The sequence below is a fragment of the Styela clava genome, chromosome 11, assembly GCF_964204865.1.
Source record: "Styela clava chromosome 11, kaStyClav1.hap1.2, whole genome shotgun sequence".
In the NCBI taxonomy this organism is placed as follows: Eukaryota; Metazoa; Chordata; class Ascidiacea; order Stolidobranchia; family Styelidae; genus Styela; species Styela clava.
The window spans coordinates 19,329,255-19,349,356 of NC_135260.1; the positions used below are offsets into that span (position 1 = coordinate 19,329,255).

At 34.9% G+C, this 20,102-nt stretch overlaps 2 protein-coding genes across 6 annotated transcripts; one reads left to right on the forward strand and one right to left on the reverse strand.

Moving 5' to 3' along the window:
• The first annotated feature begins 235 nt into the window (after positions 1-235).
• On the forward strand, positions 236-3,253 carry LOC120347113 (uncharacterized). Its single transcript, XM_039416959.2, has 6 exons — positions 236-328; positions 694-828; positions 1,177-1,265; positions 1,792-1,918; positions 2,099-2,218; positions 3,035-3,253. The coding sequence occupies exons 1-6, from the start codon at positions 260-262 to the stop codon at positions 3,251-3,253; spliced, it is 759 nt and encodes a 252-aa protein (XP_039272893.2). The 5' UTR covers positions 236-259.
• A 121-nt stretch (positions 3,254-3,374) lies between these two features.
• Positions 3,375-19,833, reverse strand: LOC120347112 (uncharacterized). 5 transcript variants are annotated; one of them, XM_078117697.1, is made up of 15 exons: positions 19,699-19,833; positions 19,338-19,421; positions 17,534-17,630; positions 17,275-17,332; positions 11,462-11,934; positions 10,405-10,569; positions 9,984-10,066; positions 9,783-9,828; positions 9,361-9,438; positions 8,715-8,850; positions 8,155-8,289; positions 5,243-5,346; positions 4,894-4,980; positions 4,437-4,534; positions 3,375-3,705 (listed from the first exon to the last, which is right to left on the reverse strand). In XM_078117697.1, the coding sequence occupies exons 2-15, from the start codon at positions 19,381-19,383 to the stop codon at positions 3,641-3,643; spliced, it is 1,671 nt and encodes a 556-aa protein (XP_077973823.1). In that variant the 5' UTR covers positions 19,384-19,421; positions 19,699-19,833; the 3' UTR covers positions 3,375-3,640. The 5 variants fall into 5 exon arrangements, 4 of the variants coding, with proteins under 4 accessions (XP_077973823.1, XP_039272889.2, XP_039272888.2 ...); XM_039416955.2 differs by lacking the exons at positions 17,534-17,630; positions 19,699-19,833 and having other exon boundaries at positions 11,462-11,936; positions 17,276-17,332; positions 19,338-19,542; XM_039416954.2 differs by lacking the exons at positions 4,894-4,980; positions 19,699-19,833 and having other exon boundaries at positions 19,338-19,540.
• Between the last annotated feature and the right edge of the window lie 269 nt (positions 19,834-20,102).

Genomic DNA, 20,102 nt, shown 5'->3' on the forward strand with positions numbered 1-20,102 from the left:
TGGATTCAAATAACTGAGAGCATCATTGCGTCAAAAACTAAGCAAGTAGTATGAAATGGTAGAAATTTTATAGGATAATCAATTCATGGAATTTTGCAAATAAGATCTAGCAGCATTGTTAGTTTAAAACTAGGCTAAGTTCAAGTTTACGACAGAAGCTGAAAAGTCCTATATAATATTGTATATATATAAAAGCGAATTGATAAGAAATTTCGTCACTCAACTTTAGTAACGTAGGTTACGTTCTAAATTATGATACATGCATCTGGTATGTTGGAAAAACTCACCTGTAAGAAGGAAATTATCTGCACTGAGTACTCGAGTCAAGGTAATTCATATCTGCAATACCTTCCAACTAGTTTAAGCATGTTCACCAAAGGCGAATTTTTGTAACTTTGGGATTGAAAAGTGGTGCCATGGTGATACTTACTCATGTAAGATTGGAAATGAACAAATTTTAGGCGCCTCAGAAGGAATATATAAAAAAAATAAAATAATAGCATTCTGGCGATTGTTTTCACTTTTAAAAGCAAAATATTGGTCAATCAATTGGTCCATTAGTTGCGATAAGAGCTAATTTTGTGCAACGACAATTTTGTAAAACAATTCATAGGTACGCTACGTGTCTAATAAAATATATAGTTGTATATATATATGACTATCAACTAAATGAAGATATCACTTTATTTGCAGAACAAACGTTTTTATCAAGAATTTGCCAGTTTAGTTATGTATCATTACTCTCATCTTGGAATATGGTATGTTTTAAAACTGTCTATACTTGCGAAGAACTTTCTTCGCCTGGAAGACGGTGCTTGGTTTGCTAAGGTATGTTTTAATGAATGTTTAGGTCTTGAACTTGATGAACGTGAATTTCATGTTTTACAACACGATAGGCATTTGTGGCAAATTCAGGATGTTATATTATCTACTATTATAATATATACTGTATATAGCTAAACATTTTCGAAACGACACACATATATATATAAAAGAAAAAAGGATTGTCAAGCTTTGCTGTCGTAATGTACAATTTTCTGTCTTTTGTCGTGGATTTCTGTAGCACGAAGGTATCCATAATTTTTTTAAAATATCACTCAGAAAGCGTAAATCATGTTCGTTACTATACCAGTCTCCCGATATGCTTATTTATAAAACTGTGCAAATATCTTTTAGGTTCATTGGAAAAGACAACCAGAAATATACGATATCATATACTATGTTACATTGTGCGAAAAAGACATACAAGCCATCATTATTCAAAGGTATTCAAAAATTTAAAAGTCTGAGACATCATTGATAGTAGCTTATTTTTCATACAGATAACCCTATACCAATATGGGGAATATGACTCTTTGTTTAGCAATGCCACCTTCAAGATTAATATTAGCCCAAATTATGTTTCTTCTATTACTACGCTCCAGCAACCCTATTGGTGTTGTAGAAAGAATAACGGTGAAAAAAAAGTGTAAAAATATTAAATTTCTTCGGCATTTGCATAAATATGAGGCTTCTGTATATATACGTATTTTTGCAATCTGTCATCTTCAATTATTCAACGCGATCAAGCATATTCTTGTGTCTAGAATCGCATAGGTTTCAGCGTTTACAAACATTTTTATGTTAGAAAACAAAATTCGTAATACTAGTCCATCGGGATAATGTAGAACTTCATATATATTATCAACAAGATGGCCCAAAAATCACGTGGCGAATGCTCTGTCGCCTGTCACTAATTCATGTCAGGTATAAAATAAATTACTGAGGTTATTATTTAGTGAATTTTAACAGAGGAATCCAAAAGTTTCTTGACCGCAGAAGACAATTGAGAAAAATACAACGACAAAAAGCAAAGATAATTCAAAGATGGTGGAGGCGAATTCTTCAATGTAGACAATGTTGGGTGAAGATAAAGAAGGTGAGTCTCACAACCGTCTTGCAGTCATGACCCAGTTATCTGCCCAATCGTTAGAAATTCTTGTGACGCGCTTAGGGGGTTTTCATAAACATACAAATTCAAATGAATTCATTTTTTTTTATTGTAGCAAGTATTCCATTGGGGATTCAATACTAAAAAAATTTGCATTATGTTTTACAGGAACTGGAAGATAGTAACAGAGGTAGAACCGATCCACAAGCAATTGTTTTGAGTGCAAATGTTCAGACTCAGACTGATGAGGAAGAAAGCGTTGAAAAGATCAATTCAACGAGACTACAGGTCGGTCTTATATTCATAAAGAATCGACGTAAAAGAGGTTAAATTATGTTATTCAACTTCCTATATTGAGTATGAGTCATGAGTTGTATAATATTGCTTCTGTGTTGTAAAGTTAACACAATCGCATTCAATTATTCTAAACAACTGGTAGATTGATAATACAAATTTTACAAACTGATACAAAGCGTGATTGCATCGACTGGAAGTATTGGATCGTAGAAATAGTTTTTCAAATGACTTAGATGTTTTGCTGCGTATTTAAGTGGGTAAAAGATATTACAATCAACAGTAAACATTCACCTACAAATCATGCTTCGCTGCAGTTGTACTTTACTTCTACCGCTCTTATTTTACGTAGTCAACAAACGTTTTTGTTATACGTGCCGCCTAACATATGATAGGATTTACAGAAAAGCCGATAAGACGGTTCCATCATATGGCGAACCACGGACTCTCGTCTGATTACCAGTCCATGCCTGTATGAGATTAGTTAGGAAGGTATTTGTTTCAGATGCATTGACTTGATGGCGGAGGAAGTCGTAACTGACCAGCGGTTACGTAAACCACCCTACGCGCGAGGAGTCCAGCAATCCTCTCAGACAACCCCGGGGGATTCGAACCCACATAGGGTAATTAGAGGTGCGGTGATGAGCGTATGTATTCCTAACGCTCAGAACGATGCGCCGCACATTCAGACTCTATTCAGGCACATTTTATGCCTTTCTCAGTCCTATTAGATGGCGATCACTTTTGGGCACACAAAAATTCTCATCAAATACATTCCTTTGCCAACTAAAGCTCTTTCTGCGATTTCAGGAAACGACCGTCAAGGCCACACTGAAAACGATCCACGATGGTTTAATCTACATAATAAATTCTATAGAATCGCGTGAAGATAATAGAAACTCGATGACGGTTGCCTACGACGATATCCTGCCGATAGCCTTGGCTCTACAGGAAGCAGTGACATCTTTGGAGAACTCCGGAGATGGAGATGACATGCCAGTGCATCACATTGAGAAGTCAGCATCCTAACAAGAGTCGCTTCCTGCTTGCAAGGTAAAGAAACTACAAGTACAACAAAATTCCCAGAGAACTGTCCGCTTTGACAACTAGTATAGAGCTTGAAAATAGCAGAATAAAACACACAAGAGAATTCCCTGACATCTCCTTTATTTCTTTTTTCCCAAAATGTATACATGTAAAGTACAGAACAAGTTGTAAGAAAATTTTAATATTACACAGAATATACCAATTTCATGTTGAAATTATTTCCAATTCAAGGTGTTGTGGCAACACAGCACACAAACAGGGTTGAAGTAAGAATCTCTCATCAAATAGTGAAATAAAAAATTGCAAGACATAAAAACATAAAAGTGCAAGTAATATTTAAAAACACAAATACCACCTGCAGATGAGTTCTCATTGTGACGAAGGAAGATCAAGTTTCAGTTTCCCAAAACGTGGTTTGATGTGTATTGCAGCACCTGGCAAAAAAATAATAAATCATGTAATAAATCTCACATTTAAAAAGAGCATACCATTGAACCCATCAAAACTTTTTAACTTCAAAATGGATGGCAACTACCCAAAACAATAGATGTGCCTGGAACACACTACTGCCACACCATCTGATTGCAGTTTAGAACAGGGGTGCGCAATTTTTAACACAGAAGGGCCAGATACAAGTAACTGGGTGAAACGGCGGGCCGCACCTTCATTAACATAGGCTTTCCAGTAGTTGCACACAAAAAAATTTGGTTAGTGATCTTATGACACGCATCGCTCACTTCGCACAAACCAGCTTCGGGCATTGTAACGGCATATGCATAAATTGGACTCAGGTATTGGCTTGGCAACGCGAAGGGATTACTCGCACGTTCCAGAGCAAACTAAAGTGAAAACTCGTTTCACGGGTCGCACACCATTCAAAATTGGCACTTCTCCGTGGGCCGCACAATTTTTCTTTACGGGCCGCAGGTTGCACAGTGCACACCCCTGGTAGATATCATGATTCCCCACCATATTATCAAGCCATTTTGTCAAATTTATCTTATCCCCTATAAGTTAATGGAAATATTATTCTAAATCAAAATGGAGGCTAAAACATAAGAATCCAACTATAATCAAGCTTTAAAAATTCTAAACAATATTTTAATGAAATGGCCAGGTATGAGCCTGTTTAAATCTAAATTTCAAAAAATAAAAATGTCCTCACTTTTGAATGGTTTGTTAATAGGCTGAGGTGAATCGACATTCAAACTGAGAAAATCAGGGCAAGATGAGGTTTGAGCAGACACAAATTCATTCGAGGATCTAGAGAAATCAAGATTTTTTTTGAATGAATCTATTCAGATAAAATAGGATGAATACTGCAGCACTTGATTGGACAAAAAAAACTAAAACATTTGTTTTACATCTTGTATGTTTAATCACATGTAACTAAAGAAATGGCTATTTGATATTCAAAAATGGCTTGCTGTGAAAAAAGCATTAAATGAATATAAAATGATACCAAAAATATTGGAGCCATTATTGAAGCCAGTTGAAAATAGACAGACAACTGCTATGAAATTTTCACAATCACAATTTTCAAATATCAAAAAATAACAATTACACCCGAACCAATAGTAGGAACAATTTTCAGTTCTTTTTCATTCTAATCATAGGCCTACTTATTATCATATCCCAATTGTAATATAGAAGAAGGTCCTGGTTCGTCACTTTTACTTGGTTTTTCTTTCACAGTGCTTGGCTTCACACTTGATAAAAAGAAAATCGAATTGATATATTTATTAGTGTTAGTTCACACATTTATTTGGATAAACATTCAATTTATTCCCATAGATTCAATCAAAACCATCTATTAGAACAGGGGTTCCTTCATTGCAAAATTATTATTTTTTAACAACAATTAGATTCTAGTTGACAACTTGACACATACTTTTCTGAACACAGGGGGAAATAATAAATCGATGGTTTTGTCGTTCGTAGACATAAAAACTGTGGAAAAATGGATTTTACCTATGTTTATGAATCTTTAAGTGTTGTAACTGACATGATTTTCCTCTGGAACAGCTTGCTGATTCATAAAACTCGGGACAGCATTTGATGTGCTGCATCTTACACTAATAAACCATATTGAAAGAAGAACAATGATATTACCTTACAATAAGTCAAATTTTTACATGACATGCATTTGTAGTAGTGACATATGAATACTATTGATTTTATATATTCTATAAAAATATCAAATATCACCAAACTGTAGATACCAAACATAAGCAATATTTAATCTTCGATTCAGCTAAATTTCTTTCACTGTTCCACAAATAAACGATTTAGTTTTAATCCCACTAACACTACATGTGACACTGACGGACGATTTTTGCTCCCAAGAACATAAAAACTTTGAGAAATGCAAGGCACAATTGTTTACAGATGGTCAACTACCTCAACTGAAGTATGTACTATTAAACAGCCATTTGTAAGATAAGCATCATGCAATTAAATAACTGTGTGATCATTTTACCAAATTGTGAGTTTCTACGCTTTCCTTTTTCGTTTTTATGGAACATACACTCTACACCAGTGATTCTCAAACTAGGGTTTGAGAGCCGCATGCGACTCTCAACAAGCTTTCATGCGGCTCTTGTTAATGCTTTAAAAATTAATTACTTTCAAAAAAAGTTTTCATTGAAAACTAATCATTGACTTTAAATTAAAATGCGGAAGTCTATTAGTTAGTCGAATGGATTCCCCCGTGTTTATTTGCGTAGCGTTGACTAATATACAAGATGCAATAGGACGCAACAGTAAGCGTTTTCGCGGCCACGTTGACTTGCTCTCGTGGATTTTCAGTTTTTGTCGCATTTCCGAATATTATGTATAAATCAAATAACTCAATGATTATTTTAATTGCTAGAGCATTCTAATTTTGTTCCAGTAATCGAAAATGGTCCCGAAATATCTGGCGATCATCTCAAGCAGCTACTGCACCTTGCATCCTCCACGATTACGACCCGCTTTGACAAACTTATTAGAAATCAAAGCCAAATTAAATGGCTGTTAGTCTAGGGTGGGCAAAATCGAATCTTCTTTCGAATCGAATAATTTGAATAATTTTAACTAATACTGAAGAGTCGAATAATGAATATTTTTTATACGTCGGAGTTCGATATTGCATTTGGAAATTAATAGAAACATTAAAAAGTCGGCAATAAAGCGTTTTTACTAGTTAAATGGTTAAATGCATCATAATCGCTGATTGTCTTTGTCACCGATATCGTTTCGGTGGCGATATCTTAAAGTTGGTATGCTATATTCTCGTCCTTTCTCGTCAATTTGCAAGAATAAGGGGTCGCCAGATGTCGAAGTTTCATATTTTCAGTATACCCTTGCGTTCACATCAGCGACAGCTGTTGAATATAATAAGGTCTGATTTCAAAACCAAATTAATTTTATTCTGAGCTTTATCCTCTACCTTGGATTTAATTTTCCTTATCACCGCTTGTAAATTAACCGTGCCTGTTTAAAGTAAACGGTAATCGAGATGCAGATATTTATTAGAATGATAATTGAATTTCTCATGCTTTTCTATAGTGTTCGTGTTATTTTACTATCAGATATATGAACCTAGCAAATTTACGATTGCGTGAATCCTGAATGTTGATTTAAAATAGTGATTAAATAAATTAGCAAAAGCATTTCTAGGCCTTTGTGTCTAATAGAGGCTCAAACGCTAATTATAACTAATTCCTTCAAGTTTTAACTTTTTTTTTTCAACAAAACAACACCCCGATGGTTATTATAGCTAAAATACTTCTGAGTAATGCTCAATTTTCTTTACGAAATTTGCAAATCCAGCACTCCACTCAATGATTTTGATTATGTCATGCCTTAAGCTTAATTATTACTGCCCAAATGCTTCAAAATTTAACAATTGTAATCATTTTCGATTATAATAGACGCAGCAATTCGTGAACGAGTCAGTGTGCATTGTTACAACGAAATTCACGATTGATTTTACGTTCTACTCTTGGCTCAACGGCCATGCATGGTCGAGTAAACTGTTTACATATTCGAAGCATTACCTGGCCAAGAATGGAAGGGATCACTAAAGAGCTAATACAAAGTGCTTTAAAGGGAGTGGGACATGACATTCCTTATCTGGTTACAACCTAATGAGTGTTTTCATACAAGTAACTCATACCAGATTTTGGAAAAACTTTCGGTCATTTTTAAATTCATGCTATTTTTATAACTAGAGTTTTCTTACGACCTAAAATCGCCCTTTTCACAACGAAACGCCGAAATGTCATTTTAACAACTTAATCAACAATTTAATCAACTTTATGTTCGGTAATGCAAGAAATGGCTAATGGCGTGTCACCAAGCATGCGGAGTTTGAAATCTGGGAAATTTATTTTAAATACCTAATCTGGTTTGACGTTTCTAAATTTACGGAACGGTCGGTACGTTTTTTGCAAACAATGGAATTGAAACGATTCGTTAAGTGCAAAGATAAGCATATAACACCATAACCCAAAGACAACGACTTTTCAAAATTGTCTTTTTTTTCTGATAGCGAGCGCCGTTTGGAAATTTCGAGTTGGAGACACGAGGGTTCGCTGTCCAAGCAGAGCGGCGTAGGTCACGTGGTAGCGGATATTCGAATAGTAAAATGCCAGCCCTAGTTGTTACGTGTGTTGTTGTTACGATGACTTAGTACTTTAAATACGCGCTTAATGGTTTGCTGCTATTTTACCATGCGTTGTTTGTGTGCGGCTCTTCATAACTTTGAGGTTTGAAATGCGGCTCTGGGACAAAAAAAGTTTGAGAACCACTGCTCTACACATTTGTGTATTATCATATGTAATATTAAGAAACCTTGTCTAAAAAATCTATTCATTTACAAGTACAATGAAATTTAATACCTTGTCAGCATCTTGACAGAATCCAGTGGTGGCGAATCTCCTGCAAACTGGAGCTTCTTTACCAAGATAAACATGAAGATACGGGCAATTAACTACTGAACATTTTCCTCTCAAAAAGAACAAGCAAACAGGAATCTATAAAACAACAATTTTAATATTAGTTAATTAAAAAAACAATATAAAGTTATCTTAAAAATGTAAAACCAACCAGTTTTTATTTCAATAAAGACAGTAAAAAGTAAGACTTAAATTATCACTGACACAATTCTTAATGCCAACTTGAAAGTATTTCAGCACTATGGATAAAGTCTACAAATATTAAACCCCTGGGACTGGAAACCCAATGACAAATTGCTGTAGGATCCCGACACATGATTTGGATAGTAAAGAAAGCCGCAACTCCCCAACAGTTTCGTTAACCTACTGACGAGCGCTCCAGATGATGTTGAGGATTCTAACAACTCACAAGAAATATATTTTATTTCAAAAAAGTAAAAGGTACAGCCATGCAAAACAATTCTGGTGAAAACGCATTGTTCAAGGTTACGTAAAAAATATACCTTCTCCTTTTGAACTTTGTGTGAAAACGAACATTTGTCATTGCGACAAGTTCCTCTGAGAAATCTTGTACAAACGACAACTCTGGATGGATCATGGATGAAATTGCATCTGTCACCTCTCATGCATTTGCCAAATCTGGTATGGGTCAAAAAAATGAAACAAAATCTGTATATGTTCAATTGGTAAATTATATTTTATCCTCTTCATAGACACTCCATATGCTAACAGTGGATAGATAAAACTGAAACACCATTAGAGATATATTTTCATTGCCTTAATGAACTATACACGAATTTAATCGCATATCATTCAAATTGGACTGAATATATTTGAATAAAATGACTTAACTTGAATGCATAAAAACTGAGTGGGCAAAAAAGCTGGTTAGTCAACTCTATCAAAACTACTATCAAAAAAATCCAGTAAGCAAATATTTACAAGGTAAATTCTTGCTAAAGCCCATGGAAATACAAAAAATGTTTTTGATTAGCAAATATATGATAATATTGTACAGTTTTGTTCTGCCATTAGACTCCTGTCAAGCTGCAATGTTCATTGTCATGCTAGTACTTCATCAGCTCTCCAGTTTTTTTTTTTAAATGCATACAGCCAAACTCTATAAAATATAATACAGTATTTACTAACCTTCCAAAGTACAAGCAATGTTGTTTTTTCCTTTCTTTGTTGAACCTTGCTGTTTTGTGGCTCCTGACAACAGCACGACTGGACAGAAGATTAAAATAAATAGTTATTGAAGAAGAACAATGACAGTTATGACACAATTCAAAAATTAGTAGTATCAAGATTGGGACAAAGTAAACAGGCTTGAAATTAACAAAGATTGTCTGTGTCTATACCATTACTAAAGTTCCTGATATCATGGCATATAATAATGCTTTCAATGGCCAGTATTGGGACTATGATCTCCACTCAAATAAATGTTCTAAGTCCTGATTTGACTGATAAATAATATCCACATCACATCAATATGGAAGTAGTTCAGAAAATTTAACAAAGCAAGCAAAATCAACAAAACAAGCCAATTTTACAAAAAAAATCATACTTACTTTGCCAAAACTTGTTTCAATGTTACAGAGTGCTTTTTCAAAAGACCTGAAAATTAAGTTATAATTGAACTTTTCATATCCATACTGGTGCTTATAATTTAAAACAAATACTTGCATTAAATGGAAGATGGAATCCTTACAAAAAAATGATATAAAACTACTGGAAAAGAAAAAATATGTAAGTAGTAAAAGTGCCGCCACCTTCGAGAGCTGCTTTGCTCAATGTAATATGACTTGACAGTTCCTTCGGTTTATGACCATGATCCAATACTCTTGTATGATTTCTGCAATAAAAGATCAAAGATGTGAAAAATATTGTAAGGTATGAGATATATCAGTTTGAATGATCGAGCCATTGTCAAATTATTGTTTCATGAAAATTAAATTAATTTAAGAAATTTCGACAAGAAAATCACATCACAAGCATTGAAGAAATAGCAATGTAGCTCATAATAACAACCTAACAAGTGGCAATTTTGTCAAGATAGCTCAGTTGTACATACATCATTTTTCTTACTGACAGACATATTATTATGGGTTATAACAATTGGGTGTTTTAGTCTCAATTTGAAATAACTCTAAGCAGAAAGAAGCAAGTAACATATCAATAGAATATACAAACCTTAATTTGGAGGTATTTTTGGATAACTTCAGAGTATTTGACTTTCTATGGTTAATGTAATGTTGAGATGAGGCTACTCTGTTCAACTTATACGGATTGGATTGCACTCGCTTGGCAGTCCATTTTGAGGTAGAGTGAGGCACTTTAAAATATGTCGAACTTCGTCTGAACAAAAATAATATTAACATATCTTGGGATATATGCTGATACAAGGTATCAAACTAATCATACTCTAACTATGATGAATTATCTAAATATATTCAAAAAATAACAAAGTTGAATATATTTATCAAGAATAACCTACTTTCAAGTCAATAACACTATGTTAATAGAATGTATAAACATGTCAATGCACTCTTTGAATATCTACTGTATACAGTGATGAGCTGGATAAATTGTAACAACCGGAATGCAGATTATTCATGAAAATGTATTATATTTATGACATGTCCGCAAATGCCACAAGGTGTTGCCCTGTTCTTATTTTGATCAGTGTTTTCATATCTTGAATCGATTAAAGATATTACAGCACGATTTGTATGGTGTGCGTTTATTTTGTTGTGTGTTTCGACTGTTTTTGGTGGATAGCCAAGGGCTACATTAAAATATGAAGAAACTACCTGAAATAATATATCTGTGTAAAATGACAAGCGTATTTATAGCAATATGCTTTTATCAAGTCAAAAATAACTTGCAATGTGAGAAATAGCAGTACTAATAGGTAATAGCAATAGCAGTCTGCTGCAATGTAAAAATATTTATGGCGAACAAATGTACAGTTAAAAACCAAGTTCACCAGATAAACTAAACTAGCCTGACATAATAGGAATGCTGTTTCTGCTACAGCTCACCACTGACTGTATATAAATAAACTGACTAGGTGATCTTAAAAACATACGCCAAACAGCACATGGTTTCATCAAATTATGATCCGTAGCCAATCAATTTGTCTTTATCAAATATTTTTAGGGATCACACAGATGTGCCAATGTCTCATGAGAGCTAATGGTCTATGAATTCTTATGTTTTTACAAAATATAGATTCATAATCTTTTACCTCTTTGGTGACCATTTATGATGAGATTGTTGGGATGGTATTCTTGATAACACATTTCTTTGTTTGTTCAATGCGCCTTTCCCTGATGTCATAGGTTGTTGACTAATATTTGAATTATTAATAGGAGATCTCACTCCCACTTCAATTTTTTGAGAGTTTTGAATCGACACCTTTTTTTCACTAGCTTTTTTTCTTAGGTTGGTTTTGGCAGTTGGAATAAATTTTTTTATTGGTATATTCAGGTGTGCAATTTGAGAAGCTGATTTGGCAACAGCAAAGTCTGCAGTTTTCACAGTTGAATCTTGCAATGACATGGTGCCTGATGTAGATTGACTGACAGATCCTGTTCCTTTTGACCATTTGAATTTTGACTGAAATTTCACACCAGTCTTATTGGCCATCATATCAGGTGTTGGTGGTACTTTTGCATACGGTTTTTTCTTCGGGACATAACTTGCATGAGATTGATGATGCTGAAAGAGTTTGTTAAAAAAGATGATCTCATGCAACTTCAATGAATTATTTGGTTATTGTTGAAAACAATGTTGAACATAATCATAAATCACACAAAAATATATGCTACTATGCTCAAACTGCCATGACTAGTTGAGCAAAGAATCCGTTAAAACTACACCCCGTGTGCTGAACCACCTACATTCGTTTCCGCCTAATAGCTGGAACTCCCGTAGTATGTGTACCAGGTTAGGGTTAGGCCCTAATTTTATTCCGATTTCCTTATTTAGTTTTATAACGAGTTCGGGGACTGTCCGTATTAGCCTAGTGAATATACCCCCTGCCCATAGGCTTCCATCCCTTTACACAACTCGATGTAAAGTTGGCGAATAAAATTGGTTACCTCCATATTGGTACACATACTTCTGGAGCGCCTAAGCCACCGAATCCACAACATCTAATAGTAGTAACATAATGATCTTGGATAAATTCATATAAAATTCATATGCAATTTATATTCGATGTTGAGAATCCACTACAACAATTGACCATAATAAAATCTGTATATAATAATTCTCACCAGTGTTAACTCTAAGCGAATTATTAGTGCGAAAGTGCTTCGCAGTCGAAAAAAAAAGTGCGAAAGTGCTTTTGCCGATTTTAACAAGTTAGGTGCCCTAGCCTTTCATATAACCCATTTAAAACGGCATAGATACTCGAAAAAGCGCTCCTCCGGTTAATATTATGAATCAAAGAGAAGCCTTTCCGTTAACCGAGTTCCCTTTAAGCGAATTCACGTTTAATTAAAACAAGCGAATTCATCGGCAACGTAAGGACATCTGCTAACACCGGCCGCGGACAAAACTTTCATGCAATGTATCACATTGTCAGTTGCTTACTCGCGTGAACAGCAAAGGCTTTCACATTTGTTACTCCTTCCATCTAACAGACAACGATTGATACATGCAGGCTGGAAACCATATTAGTTACAGGGTGGATCATTTGTACAAAACCTGTGCAAAATAATTCCCCCCCCCCCCCCAAATATAAACAGCAATCAACTAATTAGGGTTAGGTGCGCTGGAAATTCAACTTTTCGATGTATCCCTACACCTAATCTGATAATTATTAATTTGTGATTTTGAACCACTTTGAAAGTCGCCACCCGCTGTTTTAAAAGATAGGTTAACCTACGTTCCCTCCGAAATATTACGCAGGATACTCCCCTGTTTTAGGAGATAGGTTGACCTACTTTCCTTTCAAACTTTTTCTTCGAAATATTACAACAAGATCACTTTGAAAATCCTCCCGTTTCGTGAGCTAGGGTGACCTAATTTCTCATTTACATTTATATTATACTATTTCAGAGCTTACCCCAAGACAAGTAATTTTTAAATGTCGACATGCCTTGGTTTGCGTGCGAGTTAGTTTAAATCGGGCAGAAAACATCATATATTGGCAAAATGTTTAGTAATGCCATGTACTTTCAGCATTCATAAATAGCACTCTTTGTAATGCTGCTGACCTAGTATCAAATATTTGCATCACAACGCCACTTGCGAGGTTTCCATATATTTCAATTACACTAATAGGAACGATGACACCAAAGAGTTTTCTTTTGCGAAGGTACACGAAATATAACGAGGGTGATTCTTGAAAAAAACATGAATATAAAAAATAAACGAATGATATGATAGTGGATCCCAAATAATTTTGAGAGTGTCTCGGAATACCAATCCATTTGATAAATAATTTTTATTCGACCACATGAACGCAGATATCTTGAAAATTAATGTTGAAAGAGGAGTAGGCATTCTCAGATATCAGACATCGAGTCGCAATATTCAATCGTTCATATGCACAAACCTGACATTAATAGTAATTGCTACCCAAGTTTAGAAGCCAACAAACAGAAAATAACTTATCCTAAAACACAATTAAAATTCAGTCGGCAATAAATTGCGCCAACACGATGCCATACAAAACAAGAAAGATTTGGTCGTGAGAGTTATGTTAGATGACTGCAAAACGACGTTGTTTTTTAAGCAGGATATAAAACAATCACATTAAAAAAACGGGAGTCACGACGCCCTTAACACATCGTGTGTATTAAACTTCCCTGGTAAGTACTTTGGTAAGTACAATTTCGAATTTAAAATAAATGAAAACCCGACATATAATAAAGACGGAAAAGTAAAATGAACATTTATTGAAAAAGTTATTATTTAATAAGAAAGACAACATGATCGTACAATTCCGCCAAAACCTCGATGTTCGCAAGTGAGATGACAAATAAATACTTCCCTGTATTCGATCAATTAACTTTAGCGTCTCGTTGTTCTGCCAACAAACAGCCGGGTGCAACATATTTCCGTCCTGTGATATGCTCACAAATATTCTCGATATTAATATCATACCCTCGTGTATGTACTTTCTATTAGCTCTTTAGTGATCCCTTCCATCCTTGGCCAAGTCATGTTTCGAATATGTGAACATTTTATTTTGAACAGAGGTAAAATCAATCGCGAATTTCGTTATAACGGCTCGTTTACGAATTGTTGCGCCTGTTATCGTCGAAAATGATTACATTTGTTGTATTTTGAGGCATTTAAGCAGTAATAATTAGGGCATGACATCATCAAAATCGTCAAGTGAGATCTTGAAATTGCAAATTCCGTAAATAAAATTGTGAATTACTCGGTAACGAATTCAGCTTTATAGCCGTCGGGGTATTGTTTTGTTGAAAATTATTATTAATGTGAGAGCGCCAAAAACAAACAGTCCATACCGATGCGACTGCAATTTATATGGCCGCACTTGGTGTGGCGCGTTTATTAATAGTGTAAAATAAAATAAACGAATATCAATTATAACCAAGCCTGTCAGCGTGTTTATTTTCTGTGGGCAAGAATCGTAAAATACCATCTTGAGACAAATTCACTTCTATTGCAAAATCTTAATTTTCAGTTATTATCGATATACAAATAACGTGTGGCAACTTTTTAATTTATCGTCGACCAAAAAACCACCCCACACTCGTCCAAACGTGTGTCGAGCTTGAAAGACAGGAACAGATTCATCGACGACTTTAATTAGGGAAAATATGTATTATATTGGGAATGCAAAATAAATGTAACAAAACGCATTTTTTTGTGATATAACTTTGTATTTTCGAAAACGGGTTGCCGTGAAAGGTAAAATTTGATCTAAATTAATCGCAAAAATGTTTTATTTTAAATGTAACAAAACACATTTTCGCGATATAACCTTGTATTTTCGAAAACGGGTGTCCTGAAAAGTAAAATATGATCTAAATTAATCGCAAAAATGTTTTATTTTAAATGTAACAAAACACATTTTCGCGATATAACCTTGTATTTTCCGAAACGGGTGTCGTGAAACGTAAAATATGATCTAAATTAATCGCAAAAATGTTTTATTTTTAATGTAACAAAACACATTTTTCGCGATACAACTGTATTTTCGGATACCGGGTGTCATGAAGAGTAAAATATGATCTGAATTAACCGTAAATAATGTTTCATTCCAAATGTATCAAAACGCATTTTTCGTGATACATTTTCGAAAACGGGGCGTCATGAAAAGTATTAATCTGTTTTATCTATCGTCTAACTAACGTCTGGTACACATCATTTTCGGGGAGAACTCTAGCCCGCGAAACGTCATTTAATTTAAAATAGAGAATGTTTCACGCATTCCAAAACGAAAAATCGCCAATAAGTCGGCAGGGATTCAACCCTCCGGATTCAGTATTCTATATCCCCCCGTGTCAGAACTTTCTGAAGAATGGAACAAAGAACCCGTCAAACCGTCGCGGAAGAAGGGGAGTATTTTTTGCACTAATAATTAGGGCGTGACATTATCAAAATCGTCAAGAAACTGGTGAATTTGCAAATTCCATAAATAAAATTGTGAATTGTTCGGTAACATTTTAGCTATAATTATCGCCCGGGTATTGTTTTGTTGAAAACACGTTGAAACTTGAGGGAATTAGTTACAATTAGCGCCTGACCTCTATTAGGCACTCGAGCCCAATCTTTTTAGCATTAAGTCGCATACCTAAAATATCCTGTAAAAGAAGTGCTGTTCATTAACGTCATCTCGTCTTATGACCACGCAGAAATGCCTTTATTGCCGAATTATTCAATCACTATTTTATTAAATCAACATTTAGGATTGGCACAATTTCAGATTTGCGAAGTTTATCACCATAGAAAAACATGAGAAAGTTAATTATCGTCTTAATAAATATCTGCATCACGGTATTGACAATAATATTACAATTCGCATAAAATTGGGACGGTAAATTTACAAATCTTGATAGGTAATATTAAAGCCAACGCAAATGTTAATTTGAGTCCTCAATGTCTTCAACAGCTGTCCCGAAATATAAAACTTCGATGTCTGCCGACCCGCAAGAATTCATATTTGTAAAAAAGAGAGGGCGGGAATATAGATTACCAAAACCTGGATATCGCCGCCAAAACGATCGGTGACAAGAACAATTAGCGATTACAACTGAATTAACCAGTAAAAAGGCTTGTTGCCGATTTTTTAATGTTTCCACCGACGTTCCAAAAATATTTGTTATTCGGTACTCGTTAATATTCGATTCCAAAAAATATTGAATTTTGCCCACCCCTACTCGCATATCAATGAGAAATAGTTGTGTAAATATCGCAAAATTCCGGAAAATGCCACATGCTTTCAACATTGTGATTACAATAAAATGGCACTTATTATTAATGGTATTTTGTGGATTTGGTGATTTTGCAAATCTGTGACATGCTGCTAAAAGTTTCGTCTGATTTGAAAATCGTGCACTTTGGTCACAATTCATCCAAAGTGACTATAACACTTTACTAACACTTTTATAGTCACTTTGAATTCATCGATATCATTGATAGTCACATGACCACTCTCGTTCAAAGAAACGCACTGCTATTTTTCCAACATCTGCTTTCAAAGACGCCGGGAGCGTTTTTGCGGGAGAAGCGGAATCGGTGTGCTTGTATAATAATCATATTATAAATAAGAATTTTGCCGTTAATGCAAAAGCTTTATCTCCTATGTCTGCATCTCATAGGTTAGAGTTCCGTTAAATATCGTTATAATATGCGGAATTGAGTTACAAAAGTACTAGTATGTTACCTGTTTGTCATCTTAATACTCGAAAATATTTGTTAACTTTGAATTTTTATTCCATTCAAAATCGGAAAAAAGTGCTATTTCTCTTCAAAATCGGTAAAAAGTGCTATTTCACAGTCCCTAAAAAAAGTTGCAAAAGTGCTTCGCAATTTTCACAAAAAAGTGCGCTAATAGTGAACACTGATTCTCACCTTTTTTTTTTGATCTGGATATTGCCTTGGAATATACTGAATATTCGTTGATTCAGGCCTAAAAATTAAATACAATATAAATACATGAATGGATGGATAACTTCTAATACATAAAAAACAGGACATATAGTGCAATATTTTATAGGTGAATCATTATCTGAGAAGAAGTACATTATCAACTGTTGAACTTGATATACAGCTTAATAAGGGTAACCAAATTATTATATAAAAAGTCTGAAAAGGATGAAAATGATCCTACAGTGATTTCCATCGATACTTTGTTTCAATCGCAGACTGTTGTTTTCCAGTATCAGCGTCACCATATTTTTTCCCTTCCTTGTGTTGTTGGATGAGAACTAAATATGAAATTTTACATAATGCTGTAATGATTCACAATAATTTAGTAAATCAATTTTTATTTAGACAGAACGAAATAGGAAAATGCGAAAGACTGATTGTGATCATTCTGAAAATTATATCTCTGTCCAGTACCTTAATTTGTGAAGATTGTTGAATTCAAAAACTTAGTCAACAAATTATGAAATATTTCGTTTGTAATGTCTGAATGCTGGAATGCTACATTCAGATATTTGAAATGTAATGTCAACAATCCATGCAGATTTAGACTACCAAATTCACAGTGTGAAAAAAAGATTGCATTTATAATGCCACAATATGTCTTCCAAATTCTACCTGGTTTCGACTTTTTCTGTAAATAGTTATTAACTGTAATAGAGTTATTAACTATAAACAAACAGGGGGATTGGACAAGAAAAAAGATCATGCCATAATTTATGTTGCCAAATCGCGACTACTAAGCCTAGAACTTTATTATATTGTTGCCAAATGAGGGTTATCAGAATCACAAGTGCAGTTTTAAGTATTCTGTGGCATCTGCAGCTGCCGCAAAACCATGGCGGTATTTCCATACCATGGCAGCTACGGCCAAACCTATGGCGACTGACATTTTAGCTGCCACAAACCAATGTCTGAATGTCGAGCTGCCGTTACTGCGGCAGCAAATTGAAAACCAATGGCAGGTAAAATTTTGCTGCCGTAACCACGGCAAGTGGGCGGTAAAGACAGGGCTGTCCTATATGGTGACAAATATTAGGTAAGTTGGAACGTTTTTCTTCTGGATACAGTTTTGATAGATTTGGGGTTAGGGTTTAAGTAGATATAATTCCACATGATCAATTGAAATCTGGTTCATTAATTTGTGAATATACCGTAAATACTGATTACTGAATAACGTTAGCGCTATAAATCCATGGAAAGAGCTGCCGCGGTTCGTTTGTGGCAGGAGCTGCCATGAAGTGGTAAGAACTGCGCCTCCAGAATCACACAAAAGTTGCTAGGATAGGATTTTCATATTTACCAGCAAACCCACATAGCTGCATAGAGTAATCAGAGTTGCGATCAATGATGTCGAGTATATTCCTAACGCTTAACATGATGCACCAACAGCTGAACCAGGGTAGAACTTAAAGGATTTTAAATATTATAGGCTACCGGTACTTGTTTTGGGTCTCGTGTAGTTTTGTACCTAACGTACTTTTAGTGGGCGTAGCATAACAATTTTTCGATATATCAATCCTAACCCCCATCTGATTACGCCATCCAAAAATTAAATCACTCCGACATCACAATCACGTCATAGAGCTTGCCAAATATTCGCACGATCGACCGAAATGGCATTGGCGCCGACGATAAAGAACTGACTGACGTTATCGGTCTCTCTCCTATTGGAATCGTTGCGACGAGAAAAATAATTGTTCGATTTCGGGTGCTCGTTTTGGATGGCAGTTCGTATAGTTTGAAGGGCTCTATTACGTCACTGTGACGTCGTAATGACGTAATTTTTGGATGGTGTAGCCAGGGTAGGGTTAGGATTGATAGGTGACCACTAGAAGTACCGGTACCGTATGTTAGGTAAGAAACTACATGAGACCCCTTGTTTTCATAGTCTGATACCGGTGCGGTAGCCCAGTACCGGTAGTCTATGTCAGTTTTTCAATTAAAAGCCAGTAATTTAAGCGTTAAATTCGGAAATTTTGCTGTACCTGATAAATACTTGATTTCCTCACGAAGACGATCGGCATGAGACATGATGATGGTCTTGTACCGGTACCAGCCGAGCAACCAACCTTCCAAAGTAATCACAGAACAATGAGCAGTCTGGCTTTTGTGAAAATTATACCCCGGAGGGCGCTAGTGCAACCTGTGCTACAGTGCTGAAAATGGTAAACTGTACTAGCAAACAAATTCATTTTGTAATCCCGAACTTTCCCTTGCTCATGATCAAAAATATGCGACAAATTGAACGGTCGTGAAATGAATCATTCAATAATAAAGAGTACTGGGATATTTTAGCAACACAAACTGACAGATTAAAGACAACACTCACTGTTTGGAATACCGTACCGTATTTCTTAAGGTTTAGTTTGCTCTGTTGATTCCATATTCAGTTTTTATCAATTATTTTATAGACAGTTATGCTGATTATAGAGTCGAAATAAACTCATAATTTCACGAGCACGCCGAAGCTCAAGCCAGTTAAAAGCGATTTATTTTAAATATCACATCGTGCTAAACAGGGGTTATAAGTATAAGTATAAGTTTATTTCGACTCCATAATCAGCAAAACAATAAAATGAATGCTAAAAATAAATAAATAAAAACAGATTATGAAATCAGTAGAGCGAACAAAACCTTAGATAAGGTTTAAAACGTACAGAATGTATATAAGATGGAAGGTTTTGCCAAGAAGATGTGGTACGTGTTCACTCACCTAAAATAATTGAAATATTTCACACACGCTCACACGC